This window comes from Syzygium oleosum, unplaced genomic scaffold, assembly GCF_021117445.2.
Source record: "Syzygium oleosum isolate NSW1041296 unplaced genomic scaffold, Sole_v2.1 Sole_v2.04, whole genome shotgun sequence".
NCBI lineage: Eukaryota > Viridiplantae > Streptophyta > Magnoliopsida > Myrtales > Myrtaceae > Syzygium > Syzygium oleosum.
The window spans coordinates 9462900-9483266 of record NW_026607488.1 but is presented as its reverse complement, the minus strand read 5'-3'; the positions used below and the strand labels follow the sequence as shown (position 1 = coordinate 9483266).

The 20367-nt window shown below is 39.2% G+C and overlaps 2 protein-coding genes and 1 pseudogene across 2 annotated transcripts; all 3 read left to right on the top strand.

The window, feature by feature from the left end:
* Positions 1 to 2354: 2354 nt before the first annotated feature.
* On the top strand, positions 2355 to 4155 carry LOC115679473 (disease resistance protein L6-like). Its single transcript, XM_056310377.1, has 4 exons — positions 2355 to 2638; positions 2714 to 2863; positions 3680 to 4076; positions 4132 to 4155. The coding sequence occupies exons 1-4, from the start codon at positions 2355 to 2357 to the stop codon at positions 4153 to 4155; spliced, it is 855 nt and encodes a 284-aa protein (XP_056166352.1).
* Positions 4025 to 7544, top strand: LOC115679472 (disease resistance protein RPV1-like). The gene is made up of 3 exons (XM_030603071.2): positions 4025 to 4808; positions 5527 to 5808; positions 5886 to 7544. The coding sequence occupies exons 1-3, from the start codon at positions 4167 to 4169 to the stop codon at positions 7542 to 7544; spliced, it is 2583 nt and encodes an 860-aa protein (XP_030458931.2). The 5' UTR covers positions 4025 to 4166.
* Positions 7545 to 16801: 9257 nt separating this feature from the next.
* Positions 16802 to 19626, top strand: LOC130137875 (omega-6 fatty acid desaturase, chloroplastic-like; annotated as a pseudogene).
* The last annotated feature ends 741 nt before the right edge of the window (positions 19627 to 20367 follow it).

Genomic DNA, 20367 nt, shown 5'->3' with positions numbered 1-20367 from the left:
AAACAAGAAAGTGAAAGAAAAGAAAAAAAAGGAAAAATTAATAACAAAATTTCACAAAATAAAAAAAATTATTTAAAAATTGCCACGTCAACATTGACCAGACGATTGGTGCCGGCCGGCATCCACATCAACACCGACCGGCCAAAATTCGCGGGATAGACGGAATTGACACAAATGCAAAAGATTTAGAACTGAATTGGTACAAAAAAAGTTTTATGACTAAATTGGCACAATTGCAATAGGTTTATGACTGTTTTGGTAATTTTCCCCCACATATTTTGAAATCCTTTATAGTTTAGTTGACACTTTAGTATAAAAAATATTAAGTTCTCAATTACATAATAGATAAAGATATCATTCTACTAGGGACTGTGTTTGGATAATTGAGCAAAAAGTCTTATGCAAGTTAAAAGCGTTTGATTTGTTGAGACGAAAATGGATTGTCATGGACGAGAAAAACAATACTTTGAAAGAGACAAAAAAGGAACTTTTTAATTACCCTCTATCGGGGGTTACTATAAAAGTTTCTCCCTCATTGATTAGGACATGTGAATGGAAGTGCCGTCCCATGAACTTATCCAGTCATGATTTATTATTTTTCTTTTTTGTATTTGTCACTAGTTATTTTCGAGGAATCCACATCATGCTGACCCTTTAATTCTTTCTTAATACGAATTATATGTCAATGGCTATGATGACATCCCCCCATTTCCCAAACTCTCAGTTGCAAGGCATGCGCTCCCGTTATTAGATCGTACACAACACACTATGCAATTGGATAGAGTTTTCCATTTTTCAAGTGTTATTGCTATAAAGAAAAAAATAGGGAAATTCCCAACGCTATGAGTGCGGTTATCAGATGGGACACACTAGATGTTGCGCTTCAAAAATACATAAAATTCTGATATATCATTTAGAATCCGTTCGTTTCATGAAGAACAACTTTCAGGAAAACACTTTCCGAATTTTTTGACCTTCAGTTTACGGAAAATAAACTAATCAAGGAAAATATTTCTGCCAATGGAAAAAACACACTCAAAAGTGGCTAAAATGTTTTTTTCTTTCACCTCACTTTCTTTCACCAAAAATATTTTCCTTTTATTATTTTTTTCTTTTTTTTAAATATCGGTTTTTTTAATTATTTTTATTTTTTTCCTTTTCTTTCTTTTTCCTTTATCTTCTTCATTAGCAACTGGCCGTGATTGGCCACAAGCCGGCGAGCTCGAGCCTCGCCGGATTTGGTGAGGCGAGGCTCGAGCTCACCACCTTGGGCGAGAGAGGCCAAGCCTCGCTTGTGGTTGGTCGCTGGCTGTCATCGTGGCCGGCGATTGATAGAGGTAAAAAGAAAAGGAAAAAAAAGAAGAGAGAAAAAAAGAAATATAAAAATTATTCAAAAATCCAAAAATAATAAAAAATTTGATTTTTTAAATAAAATAAACTATAAAATATTAAAATATTAAAAGGACCTCAAGGAGGAAAATAAAATCAGATTTTACATACCTAACGACGGAAAATATTTTTCATTTCATTTTCATGTTTTGGTCGAACAATAGAAAATATTGTTATTTTCCTAGACAATGGCTTCTCGAAAAATATTTTTCAAAAATGTCACATTTTCTATGAAACGAATAGATTCTTAGTCAATGAATAGCTAAGGATTGAAATGACACACTATGGTTCCAAAAACGGACAAATTAAATCTATTTTGCACCCGATCCTTTTCCCTCATAAAAAGAATGGCAAGGAGCAACCAGCACTAACGATCTTCGTTGAGTTATATCATAAGAGTTTTACACTTACTATGGAATGTTTAGTTCGAGTCATAATTACTCCGCAACACCTGCAATCCGATGATTTGAGGTTTGCTGTTGTTACCAAGTAAAAATCTTTCGAAACGAGTTATGCTGTTGTTTGGTTATACAATACCCAACGAGTACAGAGTGAGGTTGAAGTTGATGTTTAAGACTGAGTCCCAAGTTTGATGCGCACCTTCCACCTCCCATTTTTATTTACTTCGCCGACCAACCGCCATTTTTATGTGATTGGGCGCTTGTTGCGAGTTATTTTCCCGGAATCCACATCATGCAGACTCCTTATTCTTTCTTAATGCGAATTATATATCTATGCTTATGATGACGTCCCCACCATTTCCATAATTCTCTATTGAGGAAGGAGGAAAATGGGACCTGGAAGTGCCGTCCCTTTGGACTTAATTGGTGACTTATAGTTTAATAGCCTCTTTTCCACTAGTCTCTTGCTCATCCATAAATCCTTCGAAATCCCATCGATTAGACACAACTCTTACATTTCTCTCCTCATTATTGCACTCGATCAGTATACTTTAGATACTGAAGATGGAGAGGAGAGACTTATCGAATGGAACAACGGTGTCGATGACCCATAGACATGATGTCGAGTCACCACCAGAGGCTGAATTCGAGGTGTTCTTGAATTTCAGAGGAGTCGACACCCGCCATAATTTTGCCGACTGTCTCTATCACTCCATGGACGTAGCTGGAATTCGTGTATTCAGAGACGATGATGAGATAAGAAAAGGCGAAACAATCGGAGGTGAACTGGAGTGTGCAATCAAGAGCTCCTCAATTTGTATACCCATCTTCTCTAGAAACTACGTGTCCAGTGCATGGTGTCTTCGTGAGCTTGCAATCATGGTGGATTGCAGAGCAACGATCCTGCCGGTTTTCTTTGACGTGAATCCTGATGATGTCAAGCTCAAAACTGAGCTATACCACGACGCTCTGCAGAAGCACGAGCAGAAGTTTGACAGCGATGTCGTGAAGAGATGGAAGGAAGCTCTGGGGAAGGTTGCTCGGATGAAAGGATGGGATCTCAAAGATAGAGGGTAGAGTTTTGAGCTTTGCTTATCTTTTCTTTTTAAATATTGATATAGATATTAAGAACAAGAAATACTCTTCTCCTTGCATAAAAAGTTAAAACTATAAACTGTTCTCTTTTTTATCAAGTTGTGACTCAATCCACATAGTGTTAATAAGTACCCCACTACACATCCAGTTAATTAAATAATCAATCAGTTTCTTACCAAACTAGATGATTTCTCTACAAAGACATGACAAATCCAATTTGAATCGATAAATTGTTTTGCATCTTTTAAATAGAGAAAAAAATACTTTTTTTAACTTTTAAATAAATTTTATGTAGGTTAGATAAGGAAAACTTGTTCTAGCTATAATTGTTTTAATCCATGCCAAACTAGAAACAGAGCACACACCACATGTGAGCAATTAAAAAAGAGTAAACACTTCTTTCGCATATTTAAAAGAAGAAAATCCAAAGGTTTCAACTTTTACAATTTATGGATGAGGGAGCATCTTTTATTAAGTTTAAAATTCGTTTTTATCATTACAATTTACATCTTTGACCAGTGCATACAACATATAATTGCAATTCAGTTTAAGTAAATTCACACGGATTTTGATTTTTTTTTTTAAACAAGAGTTAGACCTGGAAAGTATATTTGAGACTAGACATATATAATGATTTTTATTTTTCCCCCGGGAGGGGGGAGGGGGTGCGGGGTTGTAATTTACTCGTAGTTATACAATATTTTTTTAGTAGGGAGCTGGTCGCTCGCCTCTCCCTCTCCCGTTGCCGGTTTTATAATAACTAATATTGCTGGGTTTATTTTTGAGCATGATAGGTACCATGGTGAACTCATTAGATCAATCGTTGCTGAGGTTTTGAACAAGCTGGATAAAAGAGACAAAAATCTGCCCGATCATTTGGTCGGAATTCAGGATTGTGTTGAAGAGGTCATGCGCTTGTTAGATGAAGGTTCTCATGATGTGCGTTATCTAGTAATCCACGGTATGGGGGGCATCGGTAAGACGACTCTTGCCAAAGTTGTCTTTAACCAAATTTATAGTCGGTTTGATGGATGCAGCTTCCTTTCTGATGTTCGAGAAGCTTCAAAAGCTGGCAAAGTCGTTCAATTGCAAAAACAATTATTGTCAGATATTCTCAACTTCAAAGCAATAGAGATTTCTGACTCTGATAAAGGGATTAACCAGATTAAAAGGAGACTCCATCATAAGAAAGTCCTTATCGTTCTTGATGACCTAGATGAATGGGACCAACTCTCAAAACTTGCAGAAAAGCATGATTGGTTTGGTCTAGGGAGCAGAATTATGATTACAACGAGGGACATCAACTTTCTGCCTATCGAAGAGGAGAACCGAGAAAATGGTGTCCAAACGCATTTTGAAGAGTTTAAAATCTATCAAAAGAGAGAATTGTCCCATCGCCATGCTCTTCAGCTTTTTAGTAAGCATGCCTTTAGAATGGATTCTCCTCCACATGATTATTATCATATTTCTCGTGATATTATTTGTAAAACCGGTAGACTTCCTTTGGCTCTTGAGGTCATCGGTTCCTCTCTTTGTGGCAAAAGTAAACCACTTTGGAATGCCACGTTGAAGAAATTAGATTTTGTTCCCATTCAAAATGTCCATCACAAATTAAAGATTAGTTTTGACATGCTGGAGGATGCACAGAAAGAAATATTTCTTGATACTGCATGTTACTTTATCGGTGAAGAAAATATCCATCCACATTATATGTGGAAAGCGTCGGTTATTTCCCCAAAAGTTGAGATCTTTGTCCTTTCACGTATGTCTTTGATAAAGGTTGATGGTAATGATAGATTGTCTATGCATAACCTGCTCAAAGACCTTGGAAGAGAAATTATTCGACAAGAAGACAAAGTTCTTGAGAAGCGTAGTAGACTATGGTCTCCCAAGGATTCGTTGGACGTATTGCAGAATAGAAAGGTACATTTTATTCACAACTACTGTCTTCCCAATCAAGGAAACATCAACTCAAAATATAAAATATATTTTTAATGTGTTCTTTTGTCTGTGTTGTGCATTGTAGAAAACTTAATTTGTTAATTATGAGTAAATTGAAGGTGTCCTAATTTATATCCGTTGGTTTTTGGTCTGATATCAATGTTTTATTGCGGAAACATGGTTTTGATATCACTATTTAGTTTGTGGTTTAATGTGCATGTGTGTATGTGTATGGGATATATTTGGAAGAGGATGACAAGAGAATAAGGTAAGACTCAGTAAGAGAACTTTAAGGATACAGACAACGGAATAAGAAGAAATATAGTTTCATTATTTCACTGAAGTAGTTTTACTGCTCCCCACACAACTACAGGAACGTTTCTAAGCTCTATTCATAGTTTTATTCTCCGCCGAGTTGTGCTGAGATGTTTTGTTTTTCCTTTTAGATTTACAAGCATACATAGACTTATATCCAAGATATTTTGTTGCCTTTGCAGAGAAGGAGGGGTCTAGATGCTTCTTGAAAATGGATCACTTATTTTAACAATATCTAGCAAATGATATTTATACCTTAAATTAACAATCCGAAAGTTGAAGCAAACACAACAGTTTACTTATAGAATGAGTCTATGCAATATTTACTCACGGAATGCGCTTTTTGTCTTCACCAAAGTTCACTTACGCCTTTTCATGTTATCAGGGAACAGAGAACATCATAGCACTCAAATTAACCGGACTTCCAAAAGAGCACAACTTTACAAGTGAAGAGTTTTCATGGCTGCCTAACTTAAAGTTGTTGGAATTAGAGGGGGGGAACTTGAGGGGGGACTTTAACAATCTTCTCTCAAGTTTAAAATGGCTCTCTTGGTGTCGTTGCCCTTCAGACTTGCAGGCGGTCAATCTATGTTTAGGGAACTTAGTTGTACTCAAGCTTTCGGACAGCAAAATTCCAGAGAACTGGAATGGATGGGGCCCATTCTTGGTATGATTTCATATCACACATATAAGTTTGTTGCCATTTGCCTTGCCTTAGTTTTCTTATTCTAATTTGTTTCGCAGGCAAATCGTGACTTGAAAGTTTTACATCTCATGAGATGCTATCTCTTGACATCTCCCGACATCTCATCTTTCTTGAATTTGAGGATATTGGTTTTTGCTGAACATTGTCCAGAGTCGCCACAAATCGGTAGCTCTATCGATAAGCTAAAGCGCCTAAAGCGCTTGGAAATAACTGCAGCAATAGTTCAACCGTCAAAGTTTTCTCAAAGCCCCCATTTTGACCTGTGCATAGTGCCTTCTGCAATATGTCGTCTGAAGAACCTGTCAATTCTAAAGCTAGAGGGGCAGTGTATGCGAGAGCTTCATCCATCTATTGGAGACATGGCGAGCTTGATGTGCTCGTCTTTAGTGCATTGTTATCGGCTTAGAAAGCTTCCAGATTCCATTGGGAAATTGAGATTGTTGCTTGAATTGAATTTGTTCAACACAAGAATAAGAGAGTTACCAGATTCTATTGCAGATCTCAAGATGTTAGAGAAAATGAAATTAGGACGCACTCGAATAAGGGAGCTACCAAACTCAATTGGAGGACTAGAATCATTACTCGACTTAGACTTGCAGTGTACAGAGATTACAACGCTGCCTGCTTCTATTGGATATCTTAAAAGGCTGCGGCGCTTAACTATGATTTTTAGTAAGATGAGAGAGTTACCTACTTCAATTGGAGATCTCAAAATGTTGGAGCATATGAACTTGCACTCCACTCTAATAATGGAGCTACCAAACTCCATCGGAGGACTAGAATCATTGCTCCACTTAGACTTGCAGCAAACAATGATTAAAGAACTGCCTGCTTCTATTGGATATCTTAAAAGGATTAAACGCTTATATACATATGGGAGTAAGATAAGAGAGCCACAGAAGGCCATAGGGATGTTAGAGAATCTAGAAACGTTGGAATACCATGGTTCTGGAAATGTGGATATGACATGGCCTCCTCGACTTACGGCACTTCACATATTTTGTGATGATCCTCTATCTCTCCCTAGGCTTCCTTCAGGTCTTCGTCTTTTGGAATTTAACGGTGTCAAGTACCCAATAGAACAGCCACTCCTCTCCCAATTGAGATGTTTGCCCGAGTTAATACTCTGTAGATGGGAATTGAGAGAGATCGAGTTTAAACAGCTAGAGAATCTCCATCGGTTAGTTGTGAGAGGCTGTAAATCACTGGTGAGATTATCGGGTCTATCAAGTTTAGCGAAGCTGGAAAGTCTAAGTATCATGAGGTGCTCACAGCTAATCGAAATTCAAGATTTGGAAGAAATGGAATCGCTGGAGAAATTATCTATTGGGGAATGCAGCTCCATAGAAAGGTTACCGGATCTATCAAAATTACTTAAGTTGCGGAGTTTGTTCGTAAGGGACTGTAAATCACATCAAGGTTTGCCTAATTTACCAAACTCACTGGAGAAGTTAACCATTGTGAATTGGAGTTACATGAAAAGGTTACCTGATCTATCAAAACTACATAAATTGCGGAGATTGTCTATATCGCACTGTAAATCACTACAAGATTTGCCTAATTTACCAAATACATGTGGTCTCAATGTTCATGCATGCCCTAAGTTAGGCGAATCGCGTGCCTTTAGGGAATTTTGCAGCCGGTGTCGGGAATCCAACCCGCGCCTATGCTCAAGGAGCCCACCTATGTATGGTTGACGCTAGGTACGCTTTACCATTTCACTCGTACTTTGCCTTATTTTCTTCATTTTTCTTTTCCCTTCCCATTTCTTTATTTCATTGTCTCGTTTCCAACAATCGGCCAACTTTTTTTAGTTCTTCCCCTTCACTTCTAAAGATGCATATCCACATTTTTCACATTACAAAACAACTCGGTCTAATCTTCTCTAGTTTGATTAAATAAATGCGTGGCGGTGTGTAGTGCTTCATGAGAAGTTGACATTGATGCTTTCTCCACCTAATACATGGCAATTTTCTTCTATTTTTATTTCTTACGGTTAACATTTATTATTAACAAACGAAGGAATGCCACGAATTTTTCATAAAGAAATATAAGATCATGCTTCGTCATAGTGGCATTAAATGATTAGACAAAAAACTTGTCTCCACCAGGTGACGAAATTAGAGGAAAATCGTAACAAATTAAATGCAAAGAGCAAATTGAACTTAAGCAGAGGATTTTTATAACTAACATAGCATGGTCATAACAGACTCGGCATTGACGTTAAAGAGGTCAAACTCAAATTATCTAATAAAAAAAATGACTTTATGAGTAAATATCGTATTAAGATTGAAAGTCTACAATATATAAAGAGGGATAAAGGCACAAATAGATCTAAATTTAAATGGACAAGACACTTAACTGGCAAAGTGCTTTTAGAACCTAAGAGCTATCCTACTTTACCTGTGTTTACGGTGGAAATGATATTTCATTAGCATAATCATTATCAAAGTATTCGAATTTTTTTTTTACTGGGAATACAAATAAGCTTTTAATTAGAGCATACATAAATTGCATTCTTCTACTTTCCTATTATATAGTTGAAAGGATCCATCGAGGTTGTCTTGAAGTCAATTCTTGGTCTCTTATGGGGCAACTTTGACTTCTGATTTGCCTTATACTTTCACTTGTATTCGAGACTTGCCTTTATCTGATACCGAAAATCTTAAATCTTTATACACATCACATTGCCATTTAACGTTATTTTAAGTAACATGAAATTCTTTTATGAACTTTTCAAAGTCATAAGTACTTTTAAGAAGTTAAAGCAGCCGGCCCTAAAATAATTAAGAAGAATTACGTACCAAGAGAAACTAAGATGTGAGGCACAAATTTCAGGAGGCATTGTTACGTACATTGTTTTTCCAATGCTGATATTGTGTAATACACGCATGATTTATGAACATTAGAACTATTATACCCAACATGATAAAATCAAAGATAAGAGTATATTAGAAAAAAATTAGTAAATGAATCCAAATCTAGCCCCTTTTGATCTTTTTCGGTAGTCTAACACCCGTATTTTTCGTTTGGGACTCATCCGTGGAGACAAGTATCACTCCTGGGCCCCGCACATTTGGCCATTAGCTGGCTACCTTGTTTTCTTTTATTAAATTATATTATTGCACTTCTAATTTGTCCGATCGAGTTTTTGAATTTGTATACATTTTTTAATCAAGTCTCCTTATTACGAATTCCAGTCGGTTCAAGTTGACATGGTTGTCGGAATTGAAGCAGCTGATTCTCATGATGAATGGTGTCTAATGACCCTCAAGAAACAAAGGGAAGCTTCTCCATTGAGCTTAAAAGTCATCTTAAGATCTGTAAGTTACCATTCTCTTGATTTTCGTTGTTGGACAATGATTCCTCTCTCAGACATTGAGTTGGCTATGATTGATTTGATACTATCAGATTCGCGAAACCAGATTCCAGACTCTTGATCAATGTTAAATTCGGGAATACCGAATATCAGTGCTTCCAAAGACTTTTGTGGGGTATGCAATTTATATACGTCCGCTGCAATTGAATTATCGGGACTTGTGGTTTTTGTTCTCTCTCCTTATCGTCAGATGATTGTATTTGCCATCTGTGGGGTTGCAAAGATCTGGTTTATGTTCTGATTGATAGTTTTCTTTGCCATCTGTAGGGTTTTCGGACATGGACAGGAGATAAGGACTTCGCTCCTGAGGTAAAAGTCAGTCCCAAATTTTACGATCTTGTACATTTTCTCAACTTACATGACAGAAATTTACCGTGGGTTTTTAAAATAATGTGCAGTGGGATCCTCCACGTTTGGAAGAAGTAACGAAGGAGACGGTCGACTTTTATGTCTCTCTCCACTTCTTATATCTGAGCCTGAGCTAGAACTATCCACAGCCTTGCAAGAACCCTCTGTATGACGCATACATGAATGCTGATATGCTTTCAGCATCTTCTGATTTTGTCGGTTTGCTCGTTGATTTCATTTTATTGTGAATTCCGAGTCTATCACAATCCTGAAAAAAAGTGATGCATGATTATGCTTGAGATGATATTTCTATTAGACTCTGCAGATCTCCAGTTCTCTCTCGCTTGTGGTCCGTCTCTTCTTGAATTAAACCAATGGTAGGTTACCAATCATTGAAATGATTTATTTGCACTTGTGTAATTGATGCTTATCCATATATTGAAGAAAATATTCTTGCGAACATTTTGGAAGTTCAAATTTTTGTTTTGTCGCTAGTATTTTTCAGCATTATGACACATTACACATTTTTTAGGAGCGGCAATACGGAAGTCATGTTGTTCGAATGACACTTGATCCGTGCCAATATGATAGTTGCTGAAAAGATGCACTTAATATCTCTTAATTCTCGTCATGCTCTTACGAAAGGACTTGACTATTATTAGATTAAGCTTGTTGTTTAAACACTTTGGTTCGAGTTTGCGCGAAATGCATGTTTCTTGAGGGATCATGGGTTGTGAATGCAATATGTCAACACAACCCTTTAGGTAGGATTAGATCCCCACTTATATGGCAATAAGGATAGCATTCCTTACTTTAAAGGTTGTTGTATCATATAAGGATAGTTTTGCTAATTTCTGTGGGGGAAGATCGGTGTCCTCCATCGATCAATGATTTTGCACATTCATAAAAGTTTAGTTATAGTCTAATTACATTTTGCACATTTTCCTATCGTTTTATATTTCTGTACTAGTGGCGTCTTCTAAGTATACTATGCAGCACAGGGGCATTCGTTGCCTTTTCTTTTCTCTCTTCTTTTGCGGACTAAAATTAATCAATTTGGTTTACCAAAAAAAAAGATCAATTTCTCCTTTTGAGACATTCTATCAAATTACATTGAATCTTGGGCAAATGTGGGTACGCAACAAATGAGCAAACTAAGAATGACGAATTCATTTCATGTCAAGTTGGTTAGTTTGATGTTTATAGGATGAACTCTACATTATTTCTTATAAACCGACCCGATGTATGCCGATGCAAATAATGAAAGTCGTTGAAAGAGGCAAGAGAAATAATTACCATGGTAAGAGGACCATAATTACTTAAATCCGATGAGCTGCGTATGGTTATATGCAAAACACAAAGACATTAAAATATGCTAGAACTACTCTGAGGGAGAGAGAGATGTCAGTATACAAGTAGAATCTAAAAGAAAAGAAAATGAGGTTGATCTACTGTCTGTATCCTATAAAATGGACAAAATGCCTATCATCGGATTATCGCGATTCTCCTGGCAATGAGAAGCTTGTCATGTCAAGTTTCCAAAAACGCGATTGGATCGGACTTTTGACGGTACAGCTGCTTGTACCAAACGAACTCCAATCAATCTCTGTCCAGCTTGAAGCAAAGTGAACTTATCATGGCCGACTCAGCCTTAGTCCGGTTTAAGATTGTCCCAATCGTCAAGTTCCAAATCAAGCCAGAGATTGGCAAGATCGACACTAGGAGCCTATTGAGATGTTACCAACCAAAAAATCTCTTCACTCGAAATATGGTGCTGTTAGGTAAGGCAACACGCAATGACTACAGAATGAGGTTGAAGTTGAATGGTGGGTTTTGGTCCGGTGAAGAAATGAGTCAATGTTAGGTAAGTCCCAAGTTTGATGCCCACCTCCCACGATCCGTTGTCCATTTTGTGTTTGCCACTTGTGATTGGGTGTTTCTTGTAAGTTATCTCCAAGGAATCCACATCACTCAGACTCCTTGCACTTTCTTAATACGAATTAATTATTTATGCCTATGATGACGCCCCCATCATTTCCAAATCTATCTCTCAAGGAATATTTCACGAATCTAGAAATAGCCCATCTTAAGGCTATCTACTCTCTGCATAATCCACAAACATAAAGACAGTTGTTACACTTTGAAAATAGTGAGGAAATGTACATTAAGACACTTGTTTGCACTGTGCACATATGCTGTATGTTATTTACTTGCTCTCTTTTATGTCTATGACGTTATGTTTTGGACTTATGCTAATTGTTTTGTTTATTATTTTTTATCTTTGCGAGAAAATTCTCCTTGGTTAGCATGCTCACGTTGTTGTAATTATCCAGTTAATCCCCTCTTGACTGCCTTTATGCAATCATCCTATTGTTTATTTCCCTTTTCATTTGCAATCTTATACGTTTTTTTTTGCTAGAAATTAAACTTTATACTGCAAACAAAGCGATTACAAAAAGGAAGCATTACCTACACTAGAGCGAAATATAAAAGAAGACTCTACTAGTACAATATTTTTAACTCTAGAAGGGAGATCAGGGTAAAGAAAAGAGGATGTGGTGCCTATATGATTAGAGGCCCAATTTGCAAGTGCATGAGCAGCTCCGTTCTTGGATCTATGGATCCAGTCCAAGCTCCAACCTGGATTGTGCTGAAATTGAAAGCGAGAATCTGCAACGAAAGGTTGAATACTCCAAGGGCAAAGACCCTTTTGTTGGATGGCATCAATTAAGACCTTACAATCGCTTTCAAAGATCGCTTTTCGAATGCCCAGGGACTGAGCATAATTGCAGGCGAGAAGGAGAGCTGCTGCTTCCACTTCCATCGGCGAGTTCCAACATCCTCTCCTCGTCCAAGCTTGGACTACTAATCCGCTAGCCGATCGTGCAATGATACCTATGGCTCCTTTGTTATCTTTCCACGCGCCATCTACATTAAATTTGAGCTCTTGATCTGATGGTGGGAGCCAGGTGTCTATTCCTACTCCAATCGAATCGGCTTCTAGACTTGGTGCGACTGTGTTTTCTTCCTTGAACTTGTTCGAGAATTCCATGAACTCCTGTAAAACCAACTTAATTGCCTGTGAAGGATTTGGAATAGCTTGATCATGTAAAATGGAATTCCTATAAAACCACATTCTAGTACATAGAATCGCTGCATAGAGAGTGAAGAGTTTGCAATCGAATCCCATTATCTCTGCAATTCGTCCTGGGTCAAGGAAGTGGTTTATCATTTCCTTTGGTGATGTGAAGTTCCAAACAGATGAGATGATACCCCATGGGCTCTGTCTCCATAAAATCTGGGCCAAAGTGTAATAGTCTAAATTTTCGATCCTTTTCCCGGGATTTAAGAAATGAATATTTTGGCCAATGCACTTATAGTGAGATCTCACCCGGGACCCGCGCATTCTCGGGATGCTAACCTTAGGGGTAAGGCTATTACGGGATTGAGTTCGCACGACCAAAGAACTCGACCTGGGTTCGATCTTCGACCATATGGATTGACGAGGGAATATTTTAAGCCAACCGAGACCGGTCTATTTGATTGATCGTGTCCGAAGGGCACTAGTGACAGACCCTCGCAATTATATGACAACCGAGGTCGTCCCGGATAGAGTAAACTTAAACGTGATTTGATTTAGTGTCGGTCACGGGTTGAGAGCGCGTAATCCCAATGAGCCACCCGTTAGCCAGAGATAAGCTAAAGTCGCGATTGGTCAATTATAGTCATTTCTTGGAATTCGGGCTCGGGAATCGAGAATTTTGAAAGTGACAATTTTGAGCGGCCGATGACGTTTTTGGCTTGGCCAACCTTGGGGCCACCCATTTCTGCAAAAAAAAATGGATTTCGGTTCGGGGCCGGAAAAATTACGGTTTTGCCCCTATGGACACCGATGTTGGATTTTGAGGTCGTTTGAGGTTATTTTTCGAGGCTAGTGTCATTTTGGGGTGGCCACGCGCATTTAGAGTTGTTTCGGTCAAAAATTGGAATTTTGGCTCGGAAGTGAAAAATAATAATATTTTATTCCCAGGACTTTGCAGTCGATTTTCGAGGGCTTAAGAAGCTATTTTCACGATTCCGACGCCATATTATGTTGGCCACACCCATATGGAACACGTATGTGCAAAAATTGAAATTTCGCCCCGGGATCGGAAAAATGACGGTTTTGCCCCTGGGCCCGTTTCAGTTCCGAATTTTGGGAAATTATTTGGGATTATTATTATTGGTTTTTTCAGCTGCATTATTGGGCCTTGGACAATTTTGCCCCTCAATTATTGGATTGGATTAAACCTAGATCGTCGGATCAAGGATAAAATGGTCAAAGTGCGTAGGATCGCGACACGTGGCACTTGGGGCTGTCATATTTGACCAGCTGACTCTCTCTCTCTCTCTCTCCTCCCAGCCCCATTCGGCCAGACCACCCACAGCAGCCCCTTCCCCACGTTTTCCTCCTCCTTTCTTCCTTCATTCTCTTCCTTAGCCATTTCCTCCCATTGATGCTGCTACTGCTGTTGTTCCGCCCGTTTCAGCCACCCATCCAGCCCGTTCTTCTCGCCTTTCTTAGGTAAGTGACCTCCCTAAATGTCGCCTAGGACCTCGGGTATTGTTAGGCTTGTTTAGGGCTCGGTTTATGGTGAGTTTAGTGGCTGGTTTGCTCGGTGGTGTGTGTTGGCTGATTTCCAGTTAGGTTGCTGCTGCGTCGCTGGTTTTTGTTATTTTTACTGTGACTTGTGTGGACCGAATTTGAGGAAGGTTTCTTCATGAAAGTTGTTCCCAACATCTTGAAGTATAACATATTTTAATTTGGGAATTTTTGGAAATCATTTGATTCCATTAGGAAGTCCATCTTTCGACCGAAATAAAACTGCCCGATTTACTGTTCACCCGACCTTCGGGTCTGTTCGAATTTTTATAAATTTTTCTAGGAATATTCTCAAAATACTTCCTTCACGGAAATTGTTAGGGACATTTGTGGCTATAACATGTAAAAATTTCAAGATTTTCCAAAATGATTTGGGTACCGAATGAGTTGTATTTTGATGGCCTGAGGGGCTGTCTGAGCGAACCGGATTTCATATGACTTTGAGTGTTAAAACGAGGTGTTTACGGTTAGAACTGGGTTTCGAGTTCTTCACGGAAAATGTTCATTGAGATGTTTTGTATAACATATTCAAATTTCATAATTTTTGGAGTTGGTTTACTATTTATTTCAAATATATTTCTGTCACTGCGCAACTGCCCAGTTTGGACCCGGTTTAGGCGATTTTGTGACTGTTTTAGGGGCTGTTCGGGACTGATTTGAGTGACTAATTATTTTGGTGGTTGCGGACTGATTAGGCGAAGAATTTTTGAGGTTTAGGGAGCTTGGATTAGGGCTGTGATGTTGAGGATTGATTGGAATTAATTTGTGCGATTAATTATTGGGATTGTGCCTTGAATGGAAATTTGTGCGTGATTGTGCGATTTGTGGTAGTTGGCTAATTTGGGATTGTGTTTCGGGTTGTGTACGTGTGGTCGTATATGTCACGTGTGTGGCCGTGAGGTGTGATGGTGTGGCAGTGCGATTGCGCAATATGTTCGCGTGCCAAGAATGTGTGATTGTGCTTTGGGATCGCATGTTATATGTGTATGATTGTGTGGTGTGCTTGCGTGGTGAGAATGTATATTTGCGAAGTGTATGTGACTTGTGAATTGTGCGTGCAATGTGGAATTGTGTTGGGTCATGTGGTTGCTGGTCGTGCGTAAGTGTGGTTTGAGTGGAACGAGGATATGGAAATGTGGTTTGGTTGGAAAGGTCCGTCCTGAGGCGTGTACGTTACGCGGGACGATGCCGTCCCTGACGAGGTGACGATGCCCGGCCTGACGAGGTGTCGATGCCTGACGTGGTCAGAAGACCGTTGGCCTGATGCGTTTTACGCGGGCGCGGTAGAAGGAAAGTGTGTGTAGGATTCCATCCTGAGGCGTGTACGTTTACGCGGGACGATGCCGTCCCTGACGAGGTGACGATGCCCGGCCCGACGGGGTGACGATACCTGACGAGGTCAGAAGACCGTTGGCCTGATGCGTTTTACGCGGGCGCGGTAGTGGTGGAAAGGTTGAGAATGAGTGGGATTTGGCAAGACAAGCGAGAGGATTGTGGAAAGTGACGCATGGTGTGAGTAGCGTGCGAGTGTGTTTGTATCGCGTGATGTGATGCTTAATTATGGGGTACAAACTGCTAGGCATGGTATGGGACGTGCTCAAGTGGTTTCTGTCTTATAATTAAGGCACGCGCGCGTTTGTGATTCCTTGCTGTGATGTGTTGGCTGTGTTATTGTGTAACGCGCAGGAACGTGCGTGATAGATTCCAGGTAGGGTCGCATGTGATTGTTAGTTTGGCCGATCGTTGTGTGTTATGTGTGTTTTCGTCTGGCGGTACGTGAGTGCCTACGTGGGGTTTGGGGTTGTACACTTATTGAGATTCGTCTCACGGTTGTATAACCGCCACTTTCAGACCCCCGGCCCTAAACCCGGGAAGTGCGCCTTTTCTTTTTGGAAGTCCGGGGAGCTGCTGTTGGTGCCCAGTGGAGCTGCAGGTGAGTTCCAGAGATTCAAGCCAGAAATTCAGAAGCAGAATGGAAGAGGGCGACCCTTAGGTTTTTCCCTAGGGTGTTTTAGGGGTTGTATAACTTGAGTTATCCGATAGTGAAGTTAAGATAACCAAATCCCTGAACTTTTGTTTAAACAGTGACTGAGGATGTTAGTCTGTATTTATGTCTGTAATATGATGTTTGTATATTTGGTGTTGTATGAATATGTGGTTTCTGGATTGTTCTGTTGTTCTACCCCGTTGTCGTCATTATTTGTCCGGGGTTTTGTTATTCGCTTCCGCATGTGGCTATGATGTTTGGGTTGGGTCGGCGACGTTCCTGGGACGTCGCATCATTTCGATCGGAGCAGGGGATGTCGCGAGCTCGTTGGGGTTCGGGGCGTGACACAAAGGGCATGCTGTGAATAGATGGACTAGAGTTTCTTCTGAATTTCCACACAACGGGCATGAAGGGTCTGGAATGTGAAATAACCTACCCAGGTTAGCTCTACAGGGCAAGACATTGGCCGTTGTCCTCCAAAACATCATCTTGTGCCTCTCATGAACTCTAGCTTTCCAAATTTTGGTCCAAATTCCAGAGTTAGAGCCATCTGCTGTAGGCACTTTGATGAGCTTATAAGCAGATTTAACGGTAAAATACGTTGTCTGAAGATACAGCTTGGAATCCTGTTCGGAAAGTGGAGTTTGACTCTTCTCCTCTTCTGCAGAAGGCAATTATTTATGGATATGGCCCTATCCGTCCTTGAATGTCTATAGCTCATTAGTTTATTTGAAACTAAAAACAGGATTATTTCCATTTAGATGCTTGTTTCCTCGCTCTCCATGCCTTCGAATTCGAAATGTCTAATTGATGGTGGTTTACTATAGTAGTTTATCTCTGTTACCTTTTCATGTAAATGCATTATTCTTAATCTTTATAAATGCCCTACTAGATTGATATGGCACTTCGACTTGAACCAGTTCAGACCAAATGAAGTCAAAAGGGTGAAGATCAGTTTGGCTTGTGATTTTGCATTTATGGGATCAGGTGGCCATTGATCATTTACAAGGCTGGCATTTTGGGGTGGATTAAGTTCTGGTCGATGCCATATCACTTTTGGGTAATGATCTTTTTCATCTCCAGGATCTTTAATGTATGCTTTGTTTGCCTTCTTTAGTGAAGACACAAATAATTTATCGAAGATTTGTGCCCACAGGAATAATAGGGAAAACCTCCAACGAATCTAGTGGTCTCTCATCTTTTCGATTAGTTTTTTATCATTCGGGATATTCGGTCAGAAGTTGCTCATAGTCGGTCATTATTGCTAAGTGCAGCTGAGGCAGTGAATACCTCAATCTTAGGATTGGGATTGTCTGAAAAGTTGATAGCAAAATCATATTTGCAGAAAGCAATCACAAGTTCTATAATTAAGAGCTTTCACTTCAAGCTTCTTTGCTCGATTAATTCAGTTGTCCTGGTTGTTCAAGTTAAGCTGTCCATATTTGCTGAATGAGAAAAGCAATCTGTCTCGTGTTTCTAGATGATTACTTTCACAATGGTCCATCACACGGCACCTCATATTCCTTTCAAATCTTCCAATGAATGGAATGCTGCTCAAGCCCAACTGAACGGGTCCATTGCGATTATCCTAAATGGTAATGAAACTTCTTTTTTTCCTCTCAAGTTTCGTAATCACTTGCTCTCTTCGCTAGCATCTCAAATTACAAATGAACTAGCATTGGCATGATGGTGGCGGCAACAGGGTCTTGTACCTTTAAACTAGACACATTTAACGTTGCTTCTGTGCATTGCCATTCAAACATGTGTCAACAAACTTTTGCATATTTGAAAGTGCAAGAAGATGACATCTTTTGTCGAGTAGATGTTCTTATAATTGACCACGCTATCTTAGCTGACTGCATGCTTCAGAAGAAGGTTTGGTCACTTGCTTTGTCTTAAAAGTTTGTTTTGATGACCTTTGGGTGCAACGATGAGTATAATGATCAAAAACCAGTCTGTGGTTTTCTCTTGTTATGCACAATAGAAATTCTATGCCATGTTATCAATGTCCACTTACCCCATCGTATATCACCAAGGATTCCAAGTTACAACTTGCGTGCGGCTCATAAGTCTCTACAAGAAATAAGGGGAAAGGTGAGCTGGTTTACATCGAGTATGTTAATCTGGCATTCATAAGGCCAGCCAGATTAGGATGGTTCGGAACAAGTTCCGTTTTATTTTCTCTTGACGTGACTAACGGACGCTTGAAGTGGAAGGGAGTGATTGAAAGTTGAAACTAATAATTTGGCAAACCTGAGATGGTTCCTTCTTTTTAGCATTTGGTGCGTCGAATAGTAGTGAATGCAAAAGTGATATCAATATTGCATATTCGCCTAGGGACCAGTCATCTCGCTATTGCCAAAAAAAAAATTTCCTATTTGCTATTTGGCTCATGTTAATTTACGTGTCATCGACTGTTGCGGAAGTAAAGCGATCGAACAATAAATTTGACAGAATAAGAAAATAAATCGGACACCAAATTTACATAATTCGGTTGTGGTGACCTACGTCCACATGGAGAGCAGCACATAATTCCACTATAGATCAAGCAATACAACGGAGATTACAACCACACTAGAGTCACTTAAACACTCTAAGTGTTTCCCAAGTCCAAATTACACCCAATAACTCACGCAGTGTTTAACCCCATAATTTCTCACGAAATAATCTCTCAATCTCACGAAGGAATTATACACAAATTCTTACCATAAGAATTTAATCGCCACAAATACTTGAATTGTTGGTGTAATTCCATGACAAAATTACGAATCCACCGCCTAGCACTCTTTTTAGGCGCTTCAAGTCTTCTTTCATATCCATCGACCATGGCTTTAGTTGATATATACATAAACAAGCCACGTATTGGAGAAAGAATAACATCAGAGTGAGCTTCGGTCAACAAAGTCCAAGATTGGACTTTCCTATTTCATCTTTTCTTTGACCGACTTCTTTTCAGGAAAGATAGACATGAGAATATAATATATTCACCCACTGCTCGAAGAATCCCAAATTGTATCGGTCAAAGAAGAAGTCCGGGCCGAGTCCAAATTGGAAACAAAATTACTAGACTTTCTTTCTTTCCATTTTTTCATTTCTCGCGGACTCCGACAGAGGAAATAATTCTGTTTTTGATCGCGACTTCAACACGATGCAATTTCCGCATTATGTATTCCTCGATTTCGAACGTCCGCAAAATATCCAATTTGAAATATTCAGATTTTCGCTCCAGATTCAAACTCGAGACATATTTTAACATCAATGATATTTGAATGAAGCCTCGTGGAATTGGCGACTCATGATAATGATCACAACGATGTGTCATGTGGACGACGAAGAGCACAATAATGTTGCATTTGACCAACTTGGCTTGAGGATTCCAAGCCTATTACATTCCCGAAAAAAGTGATGCCTGATTATGTTTGAGATGATATTTCTATCGGTCTCTGGTAATCTTCAGTTCTCTTTCGCTGGTGGTCATCTCTTCTTGAACCAAACCGACAGTGGGCTACCAATCATTGAAATGATTTTGCACTTGTTGAGTTGATGCTTATCCATTTTAGAGAAGAAAATATTCTCCCGAACTATTTTTGGAAGTTCAATTTTTTGTATTGTGTCTACTATGTTTCAGCATTATGACACATCATACATTTTGTTAGAGCAGCAATACCGAATTCGTGTCGTTCGATTGACAATCCGTCATTGCCAATACGATAGTTGCTCAAAAGATGCACCGGTTATGCTATTACGAGAGTACTTGATTATCATTAGATTAAGCTTGTTGTTTAAACATTTTGGTATGAGATTGCGCAGTGTGTTTCTTGAGAATCTCTTGCTAATGGGTTGCGAATTAGTATTACAAAATTTCTCTCATTTTCTATCGTTTAGGCTTCCGTACTAATGGCGTCTATACTAGTGTTCCTCTCCGCAACCATTATCTTCTCTGGTCCTTATCTTTGTACCATTTCCTACGGCCCACATCACTGAGGGTGGTATAGAGTCCCTCCCTAAGCTATTTATGCAAGGTAATAGCTTGTAATTTTTATTTAGAGGGAAAATGATTGTCATCACCGAGAGAGATAATACTTTGTAAAGAGAGAGGAAAAGAATTTTTTTGAACTACCCCTTTGGGCGTCACCATAAAAGTCTCATATTCGTTACGGAATG